The sequence below is a fragment of the Coregonus lavaretus genome, assembly GCF_964263955.1.
Source record: "Coregonus lavaretus genome assembly, chromosome: 11".
Lineage (NCBI taxonomy): Eukaryota > Metazoa > Chordata > Actinopteri > Salmoniformes > Salmonidae > Coregonus > Coregonus lavaretus.
Window position 1 is genome coordinate 19,393,963 of NC_139998.1, and position 22,556 is coordinate 19,416,518.

Below are 22,556 nucleotides of genomic sequence, written 5' to 3' on the forward strand. Positions count from 1 at the left end.
ATGCTGTGTAATTACATTTGGTTCTTAAAGACCAGCTTGCTATATTCTTGTTATCTGCCATTGTATGTTAATGGGTTGTTCTGACCTGGGAAGGGTTCAAGGTTATGGACCTTGTTATTGGTTTATATTCATTGCATTTTTGCGACAGTCTTTGAGAGCTTGTTTGAGAAGACGAGCAGCTCTCTGCTGCCAGTTTGAAGCCCAGTGTTTGATTAACTTATCTACTCATCTCCCTTTACAAGTTGGAGGTGGTTCAAAACAGTGAACACAGCTTTTCACTTCACAATCAACAACCAAATGTGAGCTAAAAGGAGAAAAGGCAATAGTGATCAATAAGTAAGAGGGGAAAGCATATCGTACACCGCTAAAAAGAAATGTAATTTGCGGTTCTACATAGAACCTTTTTGAGGGCCAAGTATGAAGCGAGCCACTGAACCCTTGTCTGTGCTGTGACACACCAAAAAATATATTGCATCTGTAGCACCATTTCTTCACAACCCAGTCCCCCCCAAAGCCCTCGGACACACAGCAGCTAGTGAGTCCACAAACAGACAGCAGCCATTGGCAAAGGTCCTGTTTATTTCAGATTGACTGTCTGTTCTGTTGACTCAGAAGGGCCTCTTTGGATGGAGCAACAGACCCATCAATGATTAAACACTTGTTTTTGAATTTATAGAAGGTTATAGAGCCACTGGGGCCTATTTCCAGCTTTATTCTCGTCAACGCTTTCCTCCTACTACATCCAGTTGTGAATGGTCAAGCAATGAGGTGAATGGCTTCTTACTGTAACACATTGGCTAAACAAACTAAAACCAGGCCACAAATCAAGACACCCTTCTGAGAACAATGTCTTATGAAGAGGATCCCTTATCAGAATAGAGACTGCCAACCTGTCTACCTGCAAAGGAAATCTTAGTTTTCTTCAGCACTACAATAGTTATTTCCCGATACGGTTACATTTTCCTACTTTAGTTGTTCTCTCTGCAATCCATCAAAACTTAGAGTGCTCCAGGAGGTTAGAGACCTGGCCGTCTGGTGCCAGGATAACCTCTCCCTCAATGTGACCAAGACAAAGGAGATGATTGTGGACCACAGGAAAAAAAAGAGGACTGAGCACGCCCCCATTCTCATCGACGGGGCTGTAGTGGAACAGGTTGAGAGCTTCAAGTTCCTTGGTGTCCACATCACCAACAAACTAACATGGTCCAAACACACCAAGACAGTCGTGAGACTGGAGACTGAAAAGATTTGGCATGGGTCCTCAGATCCTCAAAAGGTTCTACAGCTGTACCATCGAGAGCAACCTGACTGGTTGCATCACCGCCTGGTATGGCAACTGCTCGGCCTCCGACCGCAAGGCACTACAGAGGGTAGTGCGTACGGCCCAGTACATCACTGGGGCCAAGTTTCTTGCCATCCAGGACCTCTATACCAGGAGGTGTCAGAAAAAGGCCCTAAAAATTGTCAAAGACTCCAGCCACCCATGTCATAGACTGTTCTCTCTGCTACCGCACGGAAAGCGGTACCAGAGCGCCAAGTCTAGGTCCAAAAGGCTTCTTAATAGCTTATACCCACAAGCCATAAGACTCCTGAACAGTTAACCATGGCTACCCGGACTATTTGCATTGCCCCCCACCCCACCACCTCTTTTACGCTGCTGCTACTCTGTTTATTATTTATACATAGTCACTTTAACTCTACCCACATGTACATATTACCTCAATTACCTCGACTAACCTGTGCCCCCGCACATTGACTCTGTACCGGTACCCCCTGTATATAGCCTCCCTACTGTTCTTTAATTTTTCTTACTTATCTATTTTTTACTTAACACCTTTTTACTTAACACTTAGGTTTTCGACTAACGTGAAATCAACTAAAAATGTCACCATGTCATTGGATTTAGGTTAAAAGTTGGGTGAATAAAATACAAAATGCCCTTACGTTGATACATTTTTGCAAATCCAATCAGTTTTCCACGTTGATTCAACGCCATCTCATAGATTTCTTTGGTTGAAATGATGTGGAAACGATGTTGATTTTACCAGTTTTTGCCCAGTGGGTTGGCTCTCGGCTTGTTCACGTGGGCCTTATCCAAGACCTAGTTGCCTGTGACTAATTGTGTGTGTGTTTGTGTGTGTGTGTGTGTGTGGGGGTGGGGGGTGCTGGTCTGGTTATCTCTGTGTTAGGGAGTAGACATGGCCGCCAGATTGCTTGGCTGAATGCAGAGGATTCTGGGGGGATGGGAGGAGGCGGGAGGAGGGGGAAGAGGGGTAGTGCGTTCATGGAGAGGAATGGACAGTTTAATTAATAACCACTGTCCCCTTTCTCCGTGACCCCAGCCAGTCACACATACTCTCCCTGCAACCCCAGACAGCCAGGAGCAGCTAGATGCTCATTAGCAAATATTGATGGTGCTGTACAATGTGGAGATCAGAGAGAGAGGGTGAAGGCTGGGACTAGACTGGACTTACACTGGGGAAATCAACAGGAAGGAATAAGGTAAGAACGAATGATAGAGAGGGATAGGTTGACTCTTTGTGTGGGCTGACAAACTGGCCTGGAGGCCCTTGTTGGGATCTTCATGTGGGCTGCTGTTTAATCTCTTGGGAAATTAGCCCTGGTTAATTAATTAAAGCTATGTCAGGTGAGATTTATAAAACCAGTGGTTCACATGGTGATTTACCTCCTCTCTGCTCACTGCAGCATGGTGTCAGTTAACGCCGCCATGGGTGCTGCTAGTCAGTGACAGATTCAGGTAGTCCATGGAAAAGTTTGGGGAAATGATTGTGTTCATTTTACTGTGATAACAGAGGAATAGAATAGCAACTCTCAAGGATCTATTTAATTATGAATGTACTGCACAGGAATAGACCTAATTCAATACAGAATATAACCTAAAGGGAATACTCTGCCGAATAATTGTTTTGGAATTATTGTGTCGGGTACATTGTGGTTATGGTCACAGCAATAAGGGAAACATAACACAAGACAAGAAGGTCCTGGGGAAATTATATTTTCAGTGGCTTTATGCAGCCCATCTTATCAAATATAACCAGCAAAGCACCAACTGAAATTAGATTGTTTGACAATGCATGCTATTGTATTATACACAGCCTGTTATAGAAAGTAAATGTAGACTTTTTCTACTTTTTATGCACCATTATTTGTAACAGTTCATTATCAAGTACAATAATCCAATAAGTGTTGGATTATCCAATTAGGTACGGTGAACCTCAATTCTTCTGCTTTCTCACGTTCGTTCCAGTAGCCAAGAGAATTGGCGGTCTTTTCAATCCATATTGCGGAAATTCAGTGTTACAGCATGATTGACATTCAAAGACAATGTTTCCGTGTTTGCAGAGACTGGATTCACGGTAAACGCTGCATCTGTCGGCTCAACCGGAAATTACCTTTACATTTTTATCACGTAATGTGTAATGCTTCAGCAATACAGATTGAATAGAGCCCTTGGAAGTCTGTTGTGTTACAGCCTGAATTTAAAATGGATTAAATTGATATTTTGTGTCACTGGCCTACACACAATACCCCATAATGTCAAAGTGGAATTATGTTTTTAGAAATGTTTACAAATTAATTATAAATGTAAAGCTGAAATGTTTTGAGTCACTAAATAAGTTCAGGAGTAAGTCACATAACAAGTTGCATGGACTCACTCTGTGTGCAATAATAGTGTTTAACACTATGTGGTCCTCTGTACCTCAATTGGTAGAGCATGGCGCTTGTAACGCCAGGGTAGTGGGTTCGATCTCCGGGACCACCCATGCATAAAAATGTATGCACACATGACTGTAAGTCGCTTTGGATAAAAGCGTCTGCTAAATGGCATATTAACACAGGGGTCTCCAATATTTTCTAGCATGAGAGCTACTTTTAAAAAATGAAACATGTCCGAGCCACTAATTATTTTCTAGCTTTAAAATAGGCACATTCTTCTCTTTTCCTCTACCCTGCAACTCTTCCCCAAGTCCTTAGTCTACAAGAGAAAGTAGTGCACTATGTTCTCTGTCAATATACCTGGTAAAATCAACAAACAGATTCATATTTTTAGGTGTAATTCCCCTTTAATTGTGTATCTGGCCCTTTAATTGTGAATCTAGAAAGTGAGAAATGTGCTGTCTAATGTGCAGGTCTAGTGATGGTTCTGTAATGCTGCTGCTCATTTCATGGCAAAGTTAGCAAATACAAAGTAATAGATACAAATTATATACTTCCTCATGATATACTTCTGCCAAGTAAGCCTACTTTGCAGTTAACATTTAATTGAGAAGGTTTTGGGGAAAGTACTGTCTGTCAACCCACAAGATGGTTATCACAACAGCTGGCTACACACAGAAATGAGTGAAAGACAAACATGCGCACCACACAGACAGACAGGGGCAATATTGCTGGAAATTAATTGGCAGATATTGTGTTAGGTTTGGGTTTTTAAGCCAATAGTGGCTAACCAGGGGTGGAATAATGTCAGTGTTGCGTTGATTAGATAGTAGCTGGGAGCTTGCAGTGTCTAATACTTGTGAGATTTGTTAATGACAATTTGTGGTGGAACATGTGAAAATTGCATGTACTTTCAGAATTGTTTGGGGATCTACTCATAGCTGGGCTATGAGCTACTGGTAGCGTGCGATCGACCTCTTGGTGACCCTGGTTTAACATGATCTTTGAATGACTACCTCATCTTTTTACCACACATACAATTATCTGTAAGGTCCCTCAGTCGAGCAGTGAATTTCAAACACAGATTCAACCACAAAGACCAGGGAGGTTTTCTAATGCCTCGCAAAGAAGGGCACCTATTGGTAGATAGTTAAAAAATATAAAAAGGCAGACATTGAATATCCCTTTGAGCATGGTGAAGTTATTAATTACACTTTGGATGGTGTATCAATACACCCAGTCACTACAAAGATACAGGCGTCCTTCCTAACTCAGTTGCCGGAGTAGAAGGAAACCGCTCAGGGATTTCACAATATTATTATTATTATTATTATTATTATTATTATTACTTTAAAACAGTTACAGAGTTTAATGGCTGTAATAGGAGAAAAATGAGGCTGGATCAACAACATTGTAGTTATTCCACAATACTAACCTAAATGACAGCGTGAAAAGAAGGAAGCCTGTACAGAATACAAATATTCCAAAACATGCATCCTGTTTGCAATAAAGCAATAAAGTAAAACAGTAGAAATGTGGCAAAGAAATTAACTTTATGTCCTAAAAACAAGGCGTTATGTTTTGGCCAAATCCAACACAACACATCATTGAGTACCACTCTTCATATTTTCAAGCATGGTGGTGGCTGTATCATGTTATGGGTTTCCTTCTTATTGGCAAGGACTAGGGAGTTTTGTAGGATAAAAAGGAAAATAATAGAGCTAAGCAAAATTCTAGAGGAAAACCTGTTTCAGTCTGCTTTCCAACAGATACTGGGAGACAAATTCACCTTTCAGCAGGACAATAACACAAGGCAAAATATACACTGGAGTTGCTTTCCAAGACGACGTTGAATGTTCCTGAGTGGCCTAGTTGCAGTTTTGACTTAAATCGGCTTAAAAATACATGACATGACTTGAAAATGGCTGTCTAGCAATGATCAACAACCAACTTGACAGAACTTGAAGAATTTAAAAAGAATAATATGCAAATATAGTACAATCCAGGTGTGCATAGCTCTTAGAGACTTACATAGAAAGACTCACAGCTGTAATCGTGGCCAAAGGTGCTTCTAAAAAGTATTGACTCAGGGTTGTGAATACTTATGTAAATGAGACATTTCTAAAAACATATTTTCACTTTGTCATTATGGGGTATTGTGTGTAGATGGGTGGGAAAAAATATGGAATCAATTTTGAATTCAGGCTGTAACACAACAAAATATTGCATAAGTCGTGTGGTCAGGTTACACAAAGAGGGACATAGGAAAATTGCAATTGGCTCAGAACAGGGCAGCACGGCTGGTCCTTGGATGTACACAGAGAGATAACATTAGCATGTCAATCTCTCCAGGCTGTCAGAGCGGGCGTAGGTGTGGTGTAGGAATCAGATGCAGGACACAGATGCTAGTCCAAAAATACTTTAGTAAAGTCCACAGAGTGAACGGCTACAAACAGAGCCGGAGGCACGAGAAGAATAACGCACACAGCGTATAAAAGCAAAACACGCACAACAAGTGCGGACTCTCTATCTAACACAGAATAGAGCACAAACTGACTGGAAACACCTGCTGACAAGGAACAACTACACACAACCACAAGACAGAAACAACGAGAACTTAAAGGACACATAATCAAGACAAAATGAGAAACAGGTGTACCAAAACAGACCAAACCAAACAAACACAGAAACCACGAACGGTGGCAGCTAGTACTCCGGGGACGACGACCGCCGAAGCCTGCCCGAACAAGGAGAAGGAGCAGCCTCGGCAGAAACCGTGACACTGGCTCAAACTGGAGGAGAGATTGACTTCATCACTACTTGTATTTGTGAGAGGTATTGACATGTTGAATGCACCGAGCTGTCTGTTTGAACTACTGGCACACAGCTTGGACACCCATGCATACCCCACAAGTCATGCCAGCAGAGGTCTCTTCACAGTCCCCAAGTCAAGAACAGACTATGGGAGGCGCACAGTACTACATAGAGCCATGACTACATGGAACTCTATTCCACATCAAGTAACTCATGCCAGCAGTAAAATTAGATTTAAAAAACAGATAAAAATACACCTTATGGAACAGCGGGGACTGTGAAGCAACACAAACATAGACACATGTATACAAACACACGATAACATACGCACTATACACACGTAAACATGGATTTTGTGTTATAGATATGTGGCAGTAGAGTAGAGGCCTGAGGGCACACACTTAAGATGTTGTGAAATATGTTATGAATGTGTTGTAATGTTTTTAAAATGTATAACTGCCTTAATTTTGCTGGACCCCAGGAAGAGTGGGGATCCATAATAAATACAAATACAAATAACAAAGGGGTTGAATACTTATTGACTCAAAACGTTTCAGCTTTACATTTTCTATTAATTTGAAAACATTCTCTAAAAACGTAATTCCTGTTTGACATTATGGGGTATTGTGTGTAGGCCAGTGACACAAAATCTCAATTTCATCCATATTACATTCAGGCTGTAACACAACAAAATGTGGAAAAAGTCAAGGGGTGTGAATACTTTCTAAAGACACATTCCATGATAAGAAGTGTAGAGGTATGGCCATTATTAAACTTACATAAATCGTCAAATATCATAATCACCATAGAGTAGGATAATGCTTGGCCAATGTATACAGTGCCTTGCCAAAGTATTCAGACCCCTTGGATTTCTTCACATTTTATTGTGTTACAAAGTGGGATTAAAATGTATTTAATTGTCATTTTTTTGTCAACAATCTACACAAAATACTCTGTAATGTCAAAGTGGAAGAAAAATTATAACTTTTTTAATACTTTAATAATTATATAACTCAAATATAGTCATTGCATAAGCATTCAGCACCGAGTCAATACATCCATTACAGCTGTGAGTCTTATTGGGTAAGCCTATAAGAGCTTTGGACACTGTCTGCTTGATAAGCAACTCCAGTGTAGATTTGGCCTTATGTTGTAGGTTATTGTCCTGCTGAAAGGTGAATCCCTCTCCCAGTCTCTGGTGTAAAGAAGACTGAAGCAGGTTTTTCTTTAGAATTTTGCCTGTGCTTAGCTCCATCCCATTTCTTTTTATCCTAAAAAACTCCCCAATATTTGCTGATGTCAAGCATACCCATACCAGGATGCAGCCACCACCATGCTTGAAAATAAGGAGGCAGTTACTCAGTGATGTGTTGTGTTGGATTTGCCTCAAACATAAGGCCAAAAATGGTATTCCTTTGCTGTGTGTTTTGGTCTGAATACTTTTGCAAGGGCTCAAGAGTTGTCAGTGAGGTATCCGTGAGTTGTCCGTGAGGTAAGCTACTGTATCACAAAGCTGCTTAACAAAATGTAAAAACTCATACTAACATTATGTCTGGGTGTATCTTCGTTTCTTACAGGATTGGACTGGAAATAATTTACATCCATCATCTTTATTCTGAGCTGAGGTCCATCCAGATTTGTGAATGAATGAGTGGGTGGGCCCCGACGTCAATGTGGTGGGACCACTACAGATCCCACACAGCGATGGATTCCAATTGTCCGAGAGCTCACACTTCTTTGGTAAGCAATCTCCAGTGACTAGCCTGGACCCAGATCTGTACTGTATAGTGCCTTGCAAAAGTATTCATCCCCCTTGGTGTTTTTCCTATTTTGTTGCATTACAATCTGTAATTTAAATAGATTTTTATTTGGATTTCATGTAATGGACATACACAAAATAGTCCAAATTAGTGAAGTGAAATGAAAAAAATAACTTGTTTAAAAAAATTTGAAAGAATAAATAACGGAAAAGTTGTGCGTGCATATGTATTCACCCCCTTTGCTATGAAGCCCCTAAATAAGATCTGGTGCAACCAATTACCTTCAGAAGTCACATAATTAGTTAAATAAAGTCCACCTGTGTGCAATCTAAGTGTCATATTATCTGTCACATGATCTCAGTATATATACACCTGTTCTGAAAGGCCCCAGCATCTGCAACGCCACTAAGCAAGGGGCACCACCAAGCAAGTGGCACCTTGAAGACCAAGGAGCTCTCCAAACAGGTCAGGGACAAAGTTTGGAGAAGTACAGATCAGGGTTGGGTTATAAAAAAATATCTGAAACTTTGAACATCCCACGGAGCACCATTTAAATCCATTATTAAAAAATTGAAAGAATATGGCACCACAACAAACCTGCCAAGAGACGGCCGCCCACCAAAACTCACGGACCAGGCAAGGAGGGCATTAATCAGAAAGGCAACAAAGAGCCCAAAGATAACCCTGAAGGAGCTGCAAAGCTCCACATCGGAGATTGGAGTATCTGTCCATAGGACCACTTTAAGCCTAGCACTCCACAGAGCTGGGCTTTACAGAAGAGTGGCCAGAAAAAAGCCATTGTTTAAAGAAAGAAATAAGCAAACACGTTTGGTGTTTGCCAAAAGCCATGTGGGAGACTCCCCAAACATATGGAAGAGGGAGACTCCCCAAACATATGGAAGAAGGTACTCTGGTCAGATTAGACTAAAATTGAGCTTTTTGGCCATCAAGGAAACCTCTATGTCTGGCGCAAACCCAACACCTCTCATCACCTCGAGAACACCATCCCCACAGTGAAGCATGGTGGTGGCAGCATCATGCTGTGGGGATGTTTTTCATTGGCAGGGACTGGGAAACTGGTCAGAATTGAAGGAATGATGGATGGCACTAAATACAGGGAAATTCTTGAGGGAAACCTGTTTCAGTCTTCCAGAGATTTGAGACTGGGACGGAGGTTCACCTTCCAGCAGGACAATGACCCTAAGCATAGTGCTAAAGCAACACTTGAGTGGTTTAAGGGGAAACATTTAAATGTCTTTCAAAGCCCAGACTTCAATCTAATTGAGAATCTGTGGTATGACTTAAAGATTGCTGTACACCAGCGGAACCCATCCAACTTGAAGGAAGTGGAGCAGTTTATGTTTATGGGGGGGGGTGAATAGTTATGCACGCTCAAGTTTTCAGTTTTTTTGTCTTATTTCTTGTTTGTTTCACAAGAAAAAATATTTTGCATCTTCAAAGTGGTAGCCATGTTGTGTAAATCAAATGATACAAACCCCCATAAAATCCATTTTAATTCCAGGTTGTAAGGCAACAACATAGGAAAAATGCCAAGGGGGGTGAATACTTTTGCAAGCCGCTGTATGTGCTTCATCTAACAGCTCCGACAATTTTAGTCATGCGTAATATCGTGGTCAAAAGTTTTGAGAATGACACAAGTATTTGTCTTCACAAAGTTTGCTGCTTCAGTGTTTTTAGATATTTTTGTCAGATGTTACTATGGTATACTGAAGTATAATTACAAGCATTCCATAAGTGTCAAAGGCTTTTTATTGACAATTACATTAAGTTTATGCAAAGAGACAATATTTGCAGTGTTGACCCTTCTTTTTCAAGACCTCTGCAATCCGCCCTGGCATGCTGTCAATTCAATTCTGGGCCACATCATGACTGATGGCAGCCCATTCTTGCATAATCAATGCTTGGAGTTTGTCAGAATTTGTGGGTTTTTGTTTGTCCACCCACCTCTTGAGAATTGACCACAAGTTCTCAATGGGATTAAGATCTGGGGAGTTTCCTGGCCATGGACCCAAAATTTCGATGTTTTGTTCCTCGAGCCACTTAGTTATCAGTTTTGCCTTTTAGCAAGGTGCTCCATCATGCTGGAAAAGGCATTGTTCGTCACCAAACTGTTCTTGGATGGTTGGGAGAAGTTGCTCTCGGAGGATGTGTTGGTACCATTCTTTATTCATGACTGTGTTCTTAGGCACAATTGTGAGTGAGCCCACTCCCTTGGCTCAGAAGCAACCCCACACATTAATGGTCTGAGGATGCTTTACTGTTGGCATGACACAGGACTGATGGTAGCGCTCACCTTGTCTTCTCCAGACAAGCTTTTTTCCGGATGCCCCAAACAATCGGAAAGGGGATTCATCAGAGAAAATGACTTTACCCCAGTCCTCAGCAGTCCAATCCCTGTACCTTTTGCAGAATATCAGTCTGTCCCTGATGTTTTTCCTGGAGAGAAGTGGCTTCCTCGCTGCCCTTCTTGACACCAGGCCATCCTCCAAAAGTCTTTGCCTCACTGTGCGTGCAGATGCACTCACACCTGCCTGCTGCCATTCCTGAGCAAGCTCTGCACTGGTGGTGCCCCGATCCCGCAGCTGAATCAACTTTAGGAGACGGTCCTGGCGCTTGCTGGACTTTCTTGGGCTTCCTGAAGCCTTCTTCACAACAATTGAACCTCTCTCCTTGAAGTTCTTGATGATCCGATAAAATTGTTGATTTAGGTGGAATCTTACTAGCAGCAATATCCTTGCCTGTGAAGCCCTTTTTGTGCAAAGCAATGATGACGGCACGTGTTTCCTGCAGGTAACCATAACAGATGAAAAACAATGATTTCAAGCACCACCCTGCTTTTAAAGCTTCCAGTCTGTTATTCTAACTCAATCAGCATGACAGCGTGATCTCCAGCCTTGTTCTCGTCAACACTCTCACCTGTGTTAACGAGAGAATCACTGACATGATGTCAACTGGTCCTTTTGTGGCAGGGCTGAAATGCAGTGGAAATGTTTTTGGGGGATTAAGTTCATTTTCATGGCAAAGAGGGACTTTGCAATTAATTGCAATTAACCTGATCACTCTTCATAACATTCTGGAGTATATGCAAATTGCCATCATAAAAACTGAGGCAGCAGACTTTGTGAAAATTAATATTTGTGTCATTCTCAAAACTTTTGACCACGACTGTACTATATTACAGTATATACAGTAAATGCATATGCAGTGGCGATTTTAGCAGGTCAATCTTGGTGGGGCAAACTCTTTATTTTTTATGCATGCCAGCAAAGCCACTACACCACACTAAACAATACATTAATTGCGCTATAACGGTGACATAAAGCTGTCTCAACAGCAGAGCTTTCTTTGCAGCACCATGGAGTGAATCCTTACCACCGCTGCACCTGGCTATCAGCGGAGCCTTGTCTGGCAGTGAAACAGTTCATTCAGACTCATTTACTGCCTTTAAAAAAAAACATAGCTGATATGGTTGACTTGCTTAAACAAATATGGTTTCTACTGACAATTTAGATGTACAAACTATGGCATAAGGGGATGATGAGCGGATAAGAGGCAATCTGTAATTCGATAAAGACATTAAAAAGCGAGCTAAGACGGACGTAGTCAATATAATTTTGTTCAGCACTTTTGAAATGTACAGCGACAGAATTTAGAACATGTGCCATTCTTACAGTATTCTCCCTTTACACTAAGTCAGAACCGTAGGATAAATAAAGGGGGCATATAAGCAGACAATTAAAGTTTTTACAGTATTCTACGATGACGTTTCTCTAAAACAGGCTATAGGCTACATGTGCACCACCAAGTCAGAACATGAGGGGGAAAGGTACCATATTATTAGAGTGAGGCACATGGGCTACTAACAGCTTACTACACAACATACACTTAGTATTACTTTCTTAGTTACAGTATACATATCTCCCTGGCGTATTACATAATTTATGCAGCAGCATACAATACGTTTTTGGACTCTTGGACCTTGTTGTGATGAGCTCACTTGAACAGGAAGGTGGCGCGGCCGTCCTTCTTTTGTCATCAAAGTCTGGCATTCTCTGGATTTATGATGCTTTCAAGACAACTGTGAACTCGGAAAAAAACAAGGTTGAATCATGACGTTAGTGATCTTCAGGTCGGAGCTCTAGAAAGAGGCCCGCGTTACCGACTTGGAATTCTGAGTTGGATGACTATTCAATAAGTATTTTCCCAGTCGGAGCTAGTTTTTTTCCGAGTTCCCAGTTGGCTTGAACTCTGAAGTCTGAGATTTCCCAGTTCCGAGTTTCCAGTTGGCTGGCCCATGGTGTTGCATGTGAATGTTTATCCTTTAAGTTTGGAAAATATACTTTTAAACCCAGACTTGGACCACACACCCTTTCCACTGAATAGCAGGCTAATGATTGCTTTGCAACGCTTGCAGTTTGCCACTGATTTCTTCCAAACCACTCATTGTTGAATTTGCGATTTCCAACTTGTTGTGTAATGTTTATGTCCAATGGCCGATGAGCACCGATACGCTCTGCCCCACCTGCCCTGAATGACGGGTTGCCACTGTGCATATGGCATGCCTATGATAGTTAGGAGAGTTGGCACATGCAGATCTGGGATCAGGCAATCCAGTGGCCAGCTCTGACACATATTACACCTCAGGCAGTAGCAGCCAGTCACACAAGCCAGATGTCAAAGTGACTTTACACATTACCGAACCAACTACCTGTAATGATGGGCAGAAATGTCTGTCAGGTTAATAAGTAGCCATGACAACCTTTGCTCCCCTTTGGCACTACTGAGTCAGTCCTCAAGCAAGCACCAAGGTGTTCTGTTCTAGGACTTCTGTAGCGGAATTTTTATGGAGAAGTTCCTTTACCGAAGATAATAGAGGGAGGTATGCTGAGGTAGAATAAATAAAGGTAAGAGTAGAGCCGCAGAAGGGGATTACTTTTCAGGTGGTCAGGGAGAGAGAGGGGGGGTTTTTATCCTGGGTGTGCTGGGTCACCCTGAGATGGCCATGGTCTAGAACAAATCTTCAGGTCAGTATCTCATGCCTGACGATCTTGTTGCGTCAGCTTGGGTTATGTGTGTTATCAGATGAGTTTAGATTAACTCAACCCTATAGAACTATACGGCTTAATTCCAGCAGCTTTTTTGTTGTCCAGGATTTACTTTTACCTTAATGTATTTTAATGAATAGAATTGATATGACATGGTTCCAATGCTAGCTGACGTCTAACTTTCAAGGGTTCATGCTGACATAATAGAAATATAATTATTATAATTTATGACATAGTAGGTACACCTGATGATAAAGCATTGTGAAATATAAATATATGTAAAATATAAGTATAGATAAGTACTATATATCTTTGAAGAATAGTTGGAAAACTCAAGCTGTCCCGTCATTCTGCTATGACAGTGTGTTCTGTGAGAGTGTGAGTGGCTGAGTTTATGTAGGTTACTATCCCCTGTTATGTTAATGTTTAAATACTCAGATTAAGTCACTATCTAATACTACTGTAACAGCTGGGAAGTGAATTTGACAGTCGTACTTCACTATCCTTGGGAAAATACAGGAGTTATTGGCTTGTGAAATGTGTAGCTATTGTGGATTTTCTGAACCATGCTGAAATCAAGCTGACTTTTTAGTTGGCTAAAGAAACAACACATGATTCAAAAAATGAGGTGATTGCACACTTCTTTTCAGTGATAGTATAATTTAATCTATGCATCTTTCTTTTCTCCACTCAGATATTCTGGCAGAGCAAGGGAGCCCTCTGCTCCAGGATCAAGAGGTCTTAGCCTTCACCAGCTATCCCAGCATGCAATACCCCTCGGTGGAGCCCACCATGTCCTCCCTTCCATACTACTCCAGTCAGAATTACTACCCCCAGTACAGCGGCGAGGAGTGGTACTCACCCATAGAGATGTATGAACTGAGGAAAGGACCCCTGGAGGGTAGCTATGATGCTGAAATGGAAGAGGCATCCGCCATAGTGCCTCCGGTGTGCAAGAGGACCAGGCACACTTCCCACACAGGCAGGGTCAAAGGGGAGGAGCTGTGTGTGGTGTGTGGGGACAAGGCATCCGGGTACCACTATAACGCTCTCACCTGTGAAGGGTGTAAAGGTAAGTGCAGTGGTTAAGTGTGCTACATCTTGATCATAGCTGTAGACATTGAAGTGTTATGGACTACAGATCTTCACCGTCTTCTACAACGTAGATCCAAATAAGAGCCTCTTCCACATTCAACACAAGAAACTACTCTATGGATGGGCTCACTTCTTCTAAAAGCCTGTGTTGATCACTTCTGGTTTTGCTCCGTAGCTATTGCTAGAACAGTATTGTAATCTGAATATAGTTGGGAGATTCTATAATGTAATATGATGTCTACAGAGTAGCCCACTGGTATGACAAACATCCAGAAGGTGATCAGTATGATATTTTGTCATGACGAGGATGAATGAAGGAATTGTCTCTGGACTCAATGCCAGGAGTAAGCAGCATGACTTTACAGCACCTCTTCATGTAAAAATTACGAGCTCAGTGACACCCAATGTGACGAATCACAACTAACAACACCTCCCTAACTTTCTTAATCACAGCATTTCTACTCAATTTCTTGCAAAACCTCAGGTGAATGGGTACACGTGTAATTTCACCCTCTTAGGGTGGACAATGGCATGGTTGCAGTCACTGGGCTGTCCTGCCTCGTGTCTGAGTGTAGGTTTGAGGTTAGGTTGTCCCTCGTCGGTTCACCCTCCGGATATCGTTCCCACTCTATAATGGCATAGGGAACCAGAGTTAAGCAATGTTAATGTGTGTCACTGTACTCATCTCCCTACGCTTGAATGTCTAATTACCTGTTACAAAGCTATCGTGTGTGTGCCCACTGTATGGAACCAGTCCAAAAAGGCTCTCAAAAGGCTCTCAAAAGGGCATCTTTCTCGCACTGGTAGTTAGTGTCAAAATAAAATGTTATTGGTCGTGTATACATACATTGCAGATGTTATAGCGAGTGTAGCGAAATCCTGATGTTCCTAGCTACAATTGTGCAGTAATACCTAGCAATACAAAACAATACATGCAAATCCCCCAAAATAAATATAAAATAATTAAGAAATATATAAATATTAGAACGAGCAATGTCAGAGTCCTCAATATAAATATGCATTCGGAAAGTATTCAGACCCCTTCACTTTTTCCACATTTTGTTACGTTACAGCCTTATGCTAAAATGGATACAATTATTTATTTTTTCTCATCAATCTACACACAATACCCCATAATGACAAAGTGAAAACAGGTTTTTAGATTTTTTTTGGCAAATGTATTAAAAATTAAAAACAGAAATACCTTATTTACATAAGTATTCAGACCCTTTGCTATGAGACTCGAAATTGAGCTCAGGTGCATCCTATTTCCATTGATCATCCTTGATATGTTTCTACAACTTGATTGGAGTCCACATGATTTGGAAAAGCACACACCTGTCTATATAAGGTCCCACAATTGACAGTGCATGTCAAAAACCAAGCCATGAGGTCGAAGGAATTGTCCGTAGAGCTCCGAAACAGGATTGTGTCGAGGCACAGATCTGGGGAAGGATGGCCAATCAATTGAAATTACCACAGGTGGAAACAAAATGCACCTGAGCTCAATTTCGAGGCTCATAAGACAGAGGGTCTGAATACATATGTAAATCAAGTATTTCAGTTTTTTATGTTTTATAAATTTGCTAAAATTTCTAAAAATCTGTTTTCACTTTGTCATTATGGGGTATTGTGTGTAGATTAATCCATTTTAGAATAAGGCTGTAACACAACAAAATGTGGAAAAATTCAAGGGGTCTGAATACTTTCCGAATGCACTGTACATATGAAGTGGATAAAACAGTATGTAAACATTATTAAAGTGACCACTGTTCAATTATTACAGTACCAGTCAAATGTTTGGACACACCTACTCATTCCAAGGTTTTCCTTTATTTTTTTAAATGTTCTACATTGTAGAATAATAGTAAAGACATCAAAACTATGAAATTGAGATGGTTTGGGATGAGTCGGACGGCAGAGTGAAGGAAAAGCAGCCAACAAGTGCTCAGCATATTTCGGAACTCCTTCAAGACTGTTGGAAAAGCATTCCAGGTGGAGCTGGTCGAAAGAATGCCAAGAGTGTGCAAAGCTGTCATCAAGGCAATGGGTGGCTATTTGAAGAATCTCAAATATAAAATATATTTTGATTTGTTTAATACTTTTTTGGTTACTACATGATTCCATGTGTGTTATTTCATAGTTCTGATGTCTTCACTATTATTCTACAATGTAAAAAAAAGTAAAAATAAAGAAAAACCTTTGAATGAGTAGGTGTGTCCAACCTTTTGACTGGTGGTGTACGTACCTAGCGGAGCAGTCTCTAAGGTGCAGGGTTGAGTACCGGGTGGTAGCTGTTACGGAGTCTAGTTGATAGGTAATCGACTAGTTGGACTGTTCCCCAGACTCCACGCGTAGGGATTTGTACAAGGCTGAACAAGGCTATTGAACTGAACATTGGTGTCTGTCTTTATTCCTTAATCCAACATACCATACAGAAACATGGTATTAGAAGTGGCTCGGAAAACACACGTTTGTTATTTTTGTAGCTAAGTACAGTATAGGCGCAGTTACGTTCCATATGCGAACACAAGCCGTTTCCTACTCACAACACTGATCAACTCGTGTTAGCTGGCTAGCTAGCATCACTACCTACCTCCATGACTGAAGACAAAGAAATCTCCTATTCCATTGCTATGGCAGCGAACATTCCGCCACCAAATCACATGGTTCTCACAGGGGACTGGAATACTAATTGGGACAACTTCAGGGATGAATTCGAGGACTATGCGCTGGCGACCGGTCTACGTGAGAAACCCAACGAGGTACAAGCGGCAACTCTGAGGAGTTTAATGGGCAGCGAATGCAGGCATATCTACCGGCACAATCTCACCCTCACGGCACGACAACAGTGTGATGCAAAGGCTATATTGGATGCATTGGAGAATTACTTCAAACCCGCCAGAAACGTAATTTACGAGCGGTTCGTTTTCGGAAGCTGCAAACAGGAAGAGGGTGAGTCAGTACACAACTTTGTAACCCGTTTGAGAGAGAAATCCGCCACTTGTGAATACGGGGGATTGAAAGATGAACTGATTCGTGACAAAATAGTACTGGGAATTGCAAATGAGAATACGCGCCGGCGTCTACTGAGAGAGAGAGGCTTAACATTAGTAACTGCCATCGAAATGTGCCGCACTGCTGAAGTCACTGACATGAGAATGAGAGCAATGGAAACGGAAACCCCACGCTCCGACGTTGATACTGTTCACGCTGTTGCTAGGCAGACATTCAGACAAAACCAATCGAGGCAGAGTAATTCACCACGAACGGTGAACACAGAGAGCCCCGTAGCATGTAAATACTGTGGGAATACACACACACGTGGCAAAGAGCACTGCCCGGCCTATGGAAAACCATGCAGAGCTTGTGGAACTAATAATCACTTTGCAAAAGTGTGTCTCAAAAGCAAAAGAAGGGTGAGTGAGGGCAAGATTCACTGTGTTGATGATGTTACTCAATGTTCAGAGCTGAACAGTGAAAGTGACATTTACATGCATGAATCCATTGGGGCTGTACACTCAAGAGGGAAGAAATGGTTTGTGACACTACGATTACACAACAAGCAACAACAATGTCAACTGGATTCGGGTGCTACATGCAACGTAATGAGCTACAAAGACAAAATCAATCTGGCACCTGACACACATCTATTTCCCAGCGATACTAGACTAAAGCTGTACTCAGGAGAACTAATGAGCTCTATGGGCACCTTTGAGACCGAATGTGTTATTCGGGGACGCAAACACAAGCTGGAGTTCGAGATTGTGAAAACCAGTCAAAATCCTCTCCTCTCAGGCTCTACATGCGAACGCCTGGGACTGATGCAGTTCACTGTACCAAATGACCTGCACATTGTGGATCATGTCCAGCATGGACCCCTGTCCAAAGAACAACTACTCAGCAGATATGACGATGTATTCAACATGCCCGTTGAATCAGTGCCTGGGGAGGTACACTTTGAAGTGGATGAGAGCATTACTCCAGTCCAGTGTGCTCCTCGCAATGTGCCCATTGCAATGAAAGTGGCTGTGAAGGCCCAGCTGGACAAGTATGAGGCCGATGGCCACATGACATCTGTGACTGAACCAACTGACTGGATCAGCAATATGGTCATAGTAAAAAAACCAGAGAAGCTGAGGGTCTGCATCGACCCAAAGCATCTGAACCAAGCACTGAAACGATCCCACTACATCATGCCGACACTAGAGGATGTCCTCTATAAGCTTCCCAAGGCCAGGATTTTCACCTTGGTGGATGCCCGAGATGCATTCCTTCAATGCAAGCTGGACGAAGAAAGCAGCTTCATGACTACCTTCTGGACCCCCTGGGGTCGGAAACGCTGGCTCAAGCTCCCGTTTGGTGTCTCAGTGGCGCCTGAGGTATACCAACGCAAGCAGCACGAGTTACTGGCTGGGCTCAAGGGCATTGAACCCATCGCCGATGATATCCTGATCGTAGGCTGTGGTGAAACAGACGAAGAAGCAGAACGCGACCACGATGTGAAGCTCCTGGCACTGATGGAGCGCTGCCGATCAGTTAAGCTTCGTCTTGGCCTGAAGAAGCTGCAGTTCAAGGTGAAAGACGTCCACTTCCATGGCCACATTCTCTCGGCAAAAGGCCTGAAGCCGGACCCAGACAAGGTCCAAGCGATCCTCGACATGCCAAACCCGTCTGATGCAAAAGGAGTACAGCGTCTCATCGGCTTTGCAAACTATCTTGCAAAGTTCATGCCACACCTATCAGCAGTCTGTGAGCCTCTGCGCCGATTGCTGGACAAAGACACACCATGGCACTGGCTACCCAAGCACGAGGCCGCAGTGCAGGAGATGAAATCTCTGGCTTCATCCATGCCAGTGTTGCGCTACTACGACGTCACGAAGCCTGTCACAATCCAGAGCGACTCTAGCCAAAGGGGACTTGGATGCTGCCTTATGCAGGAAGGCCAGCCCGTTGCGTTTGCCTCGAGAGCGCTCACCCCCACCGAACAAAACTATGCACAAATTGAGAAAGAGTGCCTCAGCATCGTCTTCGCCTGCCAGCGATTCCATCACTACTTATATGGTCGAGAGCTGGTCACCGCTGAAACTGACCACAAACCACTCATTGCCATATTCAGTAAACCTCTCCTCAACGCGCCCAAGAGGCTTCAAAGTATGCTCCTGACTCTGCAAAACTACAGCCTGAAGGTCATTTACAAGCCAGGACCTGAGATGTACATCAGCGACACACTGAGCAGGGCAACAGCACAATGTACAGGTAGAGGCACTGTCTATCAGCGGCAGGCCATCTGTTCGCTACAGCAGGAACAACAAGATGTTCAACAGATCAATCAGGCAGACTACTTAAACGTGACAGATCACCGCCTAGCCCAGATCAGGCAACATACTGACAAGGACGAACACCTACAGTCACTGAAGTCCATGGCTCTAGCAGGTTGGCCATATCTGAAAGAGGAGACACCTTTCACAGTGAGAGAATACTGGACCTTTCGAGATGAGATCAGTGTGCAAAATGGCGTCTTGTTCAAAGGTCAGAAGGTCATTATTCCCAAATCACTACGTCCAGAGATGCTTACCCGCATACACTCCAGTCACGTCGGAGGTGACGCATGCTACCGTCAGGCTCGTGAAACATTATACTGGCCAAACATGCAAGCAGAAATTAAAGACTTTGTCAGCAACTGTACCACATGCAACGAGTACGCTCATGAACAGCAAAAGGAAACCATGATGTCACACGAACTGCCCACAAGGGCCTGGCAAATCATCAGCATGGACTTATTCAGCCACAGACAAAAGGACTATCTTCTCCTCGTTGATCATTACTCTGACTTTTGGGAAATTGAACTGCTCCCTGACTTGTCCGCAGAGACGGTCATAAAGCGCTGCAAGGCGCAGTTTGCAAGGCAAGGTCAGCCTGACAAGGTAATCACGGACAATGGCCCACAATTCACTGCACAGTTCAAGCGTTTCGCCTCAGAATGGGAGTTTGACCACGTGACCTCCTCTCCAAGACACCCAAAAGCAAATGGCAAGGCAGAATCAGCTGTCAAGATTGCAAAAAACCTGTTAAGCAGGGCCTTGCGCGACAGCAACGACCCATGGAAAGCGATCTTACAGTGGAGGAACACACCCACCGAAAACATGGACAGCAGCCCAGCACAACGCCTTCTGTCCAGACGTCTGAAGACTACTATCCCCGTAGCTAACAAGCTACTTGAGCCCTGCGTCATGGTTGGCGTCACGGACAAACTGCGTCACAGAAAGCAGCTCGCTAAGTGCTTCTACGACCGGACTGCTCGAGACCTACCAGAGCTGGAGGTGGGTGAAACTATAAGGATGAAACCGCTGCCGGGAGACCACACAGGACTTTGGAGGCTGGGCACATGCCTACAGAGAGTTGCACCACGTTCTTACCTGGTGGATGTTGGTGGCTCCCTCTATCGTCGCAATCGGGTGGATCTGCGCGTAGCAGAGCAGACAAACCAGAACATGCCATACACTCACTTAGATGAGCTGGATCACAGTCCAGGCCTAAGGGTAAGGGGTGCAGAATTGAGACATGAGCCAACTGAAGGTGAAGCTTCTACCCCACCAAACTCTCCAGCTCGTGGCCCTAATCCTACCCCTGTCAGAGCCAATACTTACTCACGGGTGGGTCGGCTGTGCAAGCCACCGGACAGGCTTACTCTGTAAGCAAGAGACTTAACTGGTTGTCTGTTAATTTAAAAAAAAAAAAAAAAAAATTAAAAAAGGAAGATGACAGCTGAAGTAAAAAGAAAATGTCATGCTTTTCAATTGTTATGACTTGACTGTTAAGAACGCAATGTTATGTTTGCACTTTCAATTGTTATGACTTGACTGTTAAGAACTCAATGTTATGTTTGCACTTTCTATTGAAAAGGATGATGTTACGGAGTCTAGTTGATAGGTAATCGACTAGTTGGACTGTTCCCCAGACTCCACGCGTAGGGATTTGTACAAGGCTGAACAAGGCTATTGAACTGAACATTGGTGTCTGTCTTTATTCCTTAATCCAACATACCATACAGAAACAGTAGCCGGCTAGTAACAGTGACTAAAGTTCAGGGCAGGGTACTGGGCGGAGTCCGGCTAGTGGTGACTATTTAACAGTCTGATGGCCTGGAGATAGAAGCTGTTTTTCAGTCTCTCTGTCCCAGCTTTGATGCACCTGTACTGACCTTGCATTCTGGATGATAGCAGGGTGAACAGGTCGTGGCCGTTGTGAGGGTTAACACGCTTAAATGTCTTACTCACGTCGGCCACAGAGAATTAGAGTTCACAGTCCTCGTAAGCGGCGGTGGCCCGTGTCGGCAGCGCTGTGTTTTCCTCGAAGCGGGCGAAGAAGGTGTTTAGTGTGTCTGGGAGCAATGCATCGGTGTCCACGATGTGGCTGGTTTTCCCTTTATAATCCGTGATTGTCTGGAGTCCCTGCCACATACGTCTGGTGTCTGAGCCGTTGAATTGCGACTCCACTCTGTGCTGACGTTTTGCATGTTTGATTGCCTTACGGAGGGCATAGCTGGACTGTACGCTGTGTTACACTGTTAAAAGGGGATAATGTTAATGGTTTGAAGCACCCCTTGGGCATAGGTCAAGACCAAGGGCATAGATCAGCCACAAACCAATGCCATCACTCCATTAGAGGTTTAATTTATGGGAGACGGTGTATCTGTATCGTGTCATAGGGTTTGTAGGGCAAGGCTATCAGGTTTATTCCAATGTTCCTATTGAGCTAATCCGATTCAAGGCACAGTCCACCTCTACAACATACAGATGTAGGATCCTAATTCGACCTATATTGCTACAGGAAAATAATCCTGCAGCAACAGGATTTGAACGTTTAGTCCATAATGTTGCTTGATCGGTGGTTAGGCTATTATAGCTTGCTAAAAGTAGGCTACATGAAAAGTGCAATACTGTTAATAGAACCGTGTGTTAGTGTGGGTTTTCAGTGGATTTATGTAAATCACAAAGCTCATCTCCAAATTCCCAGCAACAAAAGAGTGATCAAAGTAAGATCCTGCATCTGTAGTGGTGTTATTTGCTTTACAGTACGTAATATCACTAGTATTTCATCATATGACCAAAGACTGAGGTCACTGGGTAATTGTGCTGAT

The 22,556-nt window shown here is 43.0% G+C and overlaps 1 protein-coding gene across 2 annotated transcripts in view; it reads left to right on the top strand.

The window, feature by feature from the left end:
* Positions 1-2,316: 2,316 nt before the first annotated feature.
* Positions 2,317-22,556, top strand: part of LOC311136774 (bile acid receptor-like) — a 33,059-nt gene continuing 12,819 nt past the window's right edge. Inside the window, exons 1-3 of one of the 2 annotated variants that reach the window (XM_084171045.1) lie at positions 2,317-2,502; positions 8,070-8,232; positions 14,013-14,390. In XM_084171045.1, the coding sequence (XP_084027171.1) occupies positions 8,136-8,232; positions 14,013-14,390 (475 nt within the window). In that variant the 5' untranslated portion in view covers positions 2,317-2,502; positions 8,070-8,135. The remainder of the gene's footprint in view (positions 2,503-8,069; positions 8,233-14,012; positions 14,391-22,556) is intronic. The other variant, XM_084171044.1, reaches the window with a different exon arrangement.